The sequence below is a fragment of the Aptenodytes forsteri genome, unplaced genomic scaffold (assembly GCF_000699145.1).
Source record: "Aptenodytes forsteri isolate BGI_AS27 unplaced genomic scaffold, ASM69914v1 Scaffold257, whole genome shotgun sequence".
In the NCBI taxonomy this organism is placed as follows: domain Eukaryota; kingdom Metazoa; phylum Chordata; class Aves; order Sphenisciformes; family Spheniscidae; genus Aptenodytes; species Aptenodytes forsteri.
In genome coordinates this window covers 3,103,328-3,107,094 of record NW_008795194.1, presented here as the reverse complement: position 1 = coordinate 3,107,094, position 3,767 = coordinate 3,103,328, and the positions used below count along the sequence as shown (strand labels likewise).

The 3,767-nt window shown below is 51.5% G+C and overlaps 1 protein-coding gene across 1 annotated transcript in view; it reads right to left on the bottom strand.

Annotated features, from left to right (window-relative positions):
- Nucleotides 1-2,859: 2,859 nt before the first annotated feature.
- HOXD13 (homeobox D13) overlaps nucleotides 2,860-3,767 on the bottom strand; it is a 3,031-nt gene continuing 2,123 nt past the window's right edge. The window contains exon 3 of the mRNA XM_019471884.1: nucleotides 2,860-3,110. Coding sequence (XP_019327429.1) covers nucleotides 2,860-3,110 — 251 coding nt within the window. The remainder of the gene's footprint in view (nucleotides 3,111-3,767) is intronic.

Below are 3,767 nucleotides of genomic sequence, written 5' to 3'. Positions count from 1 at the left end.
TTCAGGCTTAGAAAAAAACCCTTTTAATCTTCGCTGGTAGGTGGACGGGCTGATGTGCCCCGGCCCGCCGCCCTGGCCTCGCCTTCCTCCTTCCTGGCTGTAGCTGCTGTTTTCCTAATGTTTCTGCACGTTGTTACGAAATTAAGAGGCGACTCCTCTCCATCTGGTACCGATTTGCCAGCCATTTCGGGTTTCCTCCTGCCCTGGGAAGGGAGCTTTGGCCGTGGCAAAGCTGCGTCTTCTGAGAGCCTGGAGACCGGCAAAGCCAAAGGTTAAGCCTGGAAGGAGGAAGGGAACAGCCCGCGACGGCTCCGCGGCCGGGAAACACAAGGGCTCCGAAATTAAGAGGCGACTCCTCTCCATCTGGTACCGATTTGCCAGCCATTTCGGGTTTCCTCCTGCCCTGGGAAGGGAGCTTTGGCCGTGGCAAAGCTGCGTCTTCTGAGAGCCTGGAGACCGGCAAAGCCAAAGGTTAAGCCTGGAAGGAGGAAGGGAACAGCCCGCGACGGCTCCGCGGCCGGGAAACACAAGGGCTCTGGCAGCGCCCGGCCTTCCGCCTGCAGGGAGAGCCGTCGGGAGGGAAAACTTCTCCGGAATTAACAGGACCGGAGTATGTGTGGTTGGGGGGGGGAGGGAGGTGCCAAGGCGGGGGGAAAGAAGAATTTAAAACATTCAGAGAAAACAAGGCTGCATCAGGAGAGAGGGCTGTTCCAGGTACACAAATTATGTGCCCCACAAGTCTCCTCTTTTCCCAGAATCAAACAAAAATGCACTTTGCGTAAAATCTGAAACGCTGAGAAATGGACTTTTTTCGTCCGTTCGGGGAAAATAAACGCCTCAAAAGCCGTGAACGTGCAAGCGGAAGAGAAAGGGGAAGGAAGAGGGCGGAGGAGGCGGAAGATAACCCCCCGCTGGAGCCAGCCGGTTGAGGAGCGAACCCGGCAAGTGCCGGGCCGGCTTGGGAGGGGAAAACAAAGGGGCGCTGGGCCGCCGCCGGGCCCCGGGCAGGCGGAGCCGGGCGCGGGGGGAGAGGGGAAAGACAGACCATCCCCTGCCTCCCACCCCGGGTATTTCTCGCCGGCAGCATTTCTTTCTCCCCAAAAACCTTTCCCCAGCGGCAAGGCTCTCTCGGATACGCCTTTCCCCCCTTTAACGCGCCTCGCATCGTATCTACCTCTCCCTTCCCAAGAACCGCGTCCTGTAAGTGGCCCTGGGAAGGTCCCAGGCAAGCCTGGATCGCGCGAAACGCCCTGCTGCGAAAAGAAGGCGAATTTCTTCCTCTCTTTTTATATGTATCGAACAGAAATCGTTTTATTAAAGACGGTTCAGGAACAGTTTGGCAACATCGTTAACAGCTTGGAAGTTCAGCCCTTATTTCCAACAGAAAATAAAAGCAGACTTTAAGACAAGAAAAGAAAAAGACATGGTTTATGGAAAAACAGTCTTACCGTATGTCTTACCCACATACACTGGTAATCAAAGTGTTTAGAGCAATAGTATATTATAATAAATAATACTAGTTCGGAACACACACATTTTAATAATTAGACGAGGCACATTAACAGAGAGGATATCGCTTCTCTCTCTCTCCTAGTAGTTGACTAGCGTGTCTGATCACCCTGTGTATATCATAACATGCACACTAGGTTTAAAATAACAAAAAACCAACAAAATCCTAGCCTTTCGGCCTATATAAATTATGGCATCTTTTGAAATTCCTTATTTATTGCTTCTGTCATTAACACCCGTTTATTTTTGTAAATTAAAAGTTAGCGGTGAAACTTCACTTCTCCGACCAGGAGGGTTTTTTTTAAGCGCCGTGGCGGGAGGAAGGAGAAGAGTCTTGTGCTTGTCCGGACAAACAGGCTAGAGCGGGCATTTTACACAAGGTCTGCTGCGCAGGTTTATCCCCCCCTCATTAGAGGCAGCCTCTCCGCCGGCAGCAGGACGAGCCGGCCAGTCAGTCCCGCCGAAAGCGCTTCCCCAAGGTGCCCCGACCTGCGCCTCTGCGGAGCGCCCAGCCGCGCAGCCCCCGCGGCCGGCAGCGCCCGCCCGGGCCCGAAGCGGCCCTTCCCGGGAACAGGCGGCTCCTTTTTCGACCGGGGAATATGAAATCCTTCCACTGAAAACGAAACCGCGGCAAAAAAAAAAAAAAAGAAAAAAAAAGAGCAACAACCAACAAACCCGAACCTGCGGAAGCGGGGAGCGCGGTGGGACGTGCCTGGGACTGTGCTTTGCGCCCCGCAACCGCTCGGAGAGATTCTCCCTCCCTCGAAAAAGCAATTAAAAATCCGGCTGCAGACGTTACCCCTCCACGCAATTCGCAATTCTCTCCGGGTCCCGGTGGGCTCAGCGGGTTTTGGCAGCAGCCGGGTGCTGCCCCGGGTCCGTGGGGGGTTTTGGGCACCTGCTGCCTGCTGCCACGGGTCCGGACTCCGGCTTTCTTGCGTTTTCCTTCCCCCCCCTAAGAGTTAAGCATTCAAGAAAGTTACTGTAACCGTCAGAGAAAAAAAAAATACAGAAACCCCCCCTAAGAGTTAAGCATTCAAGAAAGTTATAACTGTAACCGTTCAACATATTTAAATTCGTTTATACTGGCCTAGAGGGAAGAACAGAAAATATAATTAATATTAATATTATTATTGTTTTCGAAAGGAAGAAACAGAACTATAATTCAAGATTTGTCAGCACTCCCTTCCATTGAGAGAAAAAAGCTGACTTTCATGGCAAACAATTCCCGAAATTTCGCCACCGCTGGAAGGAGAAAAAAAAAATTAAATATATTTTCAAGTCTTTCCAAAAGTCTTTAGCTGGTCGTAAATTGAGTTTATATATCCACCACTGTCCGCAACTAATAGATCAAGATACATTGTCTTTCAGTTTGGAGACTATTTTCTTATCCTTCACCCTCCTGTTCTGAAACCAAATGGTAACTTGTCTCTCAGACAGGTTTGTGGCTGCGGATATCCTTCGCCTCTTGTCCTTGTTAATGAACTTGTTAATGGCATATTCATTCTCGAGTTCTTTAAGCTGCAGTTTTGTGTACGGCACTCGCTTCTTTCTCCCACGCCGGTAGACACACATATCGGGCTGGTTTAGTGCAACGTCCCCTATTGTAAAAGACATTATGTGAAAAATTAGAATTTTATTACAGGCGTTTAAAGCTTAACCGATACTTGTTGGGCACTGGTTTTCACGGGCAAATAAATAATGCCGGGTTGTTTACAGTTTATTATTATTTACACTGCCACATTATTTGCACGTTAGTAAAGCACCAAAACCTTGATGGACTGTCATCACTTTTCAGGCATGCATCGCTAGCGAGCATGCAGGACGGCGGGGGCATTGGCTGGGGGGCCGAGAGCAGGTCCGTCCTGGCAGCGCACACACAGAGATCGCTTTGGTGTGTGTTTCCCCGGGTTTGTTTGCATGTGGTTTGTGCCTCTGTGCCCTCACTACTCGCAGTCTCTTAAGTGCTCTGGGGCCGGGTCAATCGCCAGCCGGAGAGGCAGAACAGCGCGAGCCTTCGAGCCACGGCGGGGGCATTGGCTGGGGGGCCGAGAGCAGGTCCGTCCTGGCAGCGCACACACAGAGATCGCTTTGGTGTGTGTTTCCCCGGGTTTGTTTGCATGTGGTTTGTGCCTCTGTGCCCTCACTACTCGCAGTCTCTTAAGTGCTCTGGGGCCGGGTCAATCGCCAGCCGGAGAGGCAGAACAGCGCGAGCCTTCGAGCCATCGTCCTGCAAACTGCAAACGCGAATACAAACC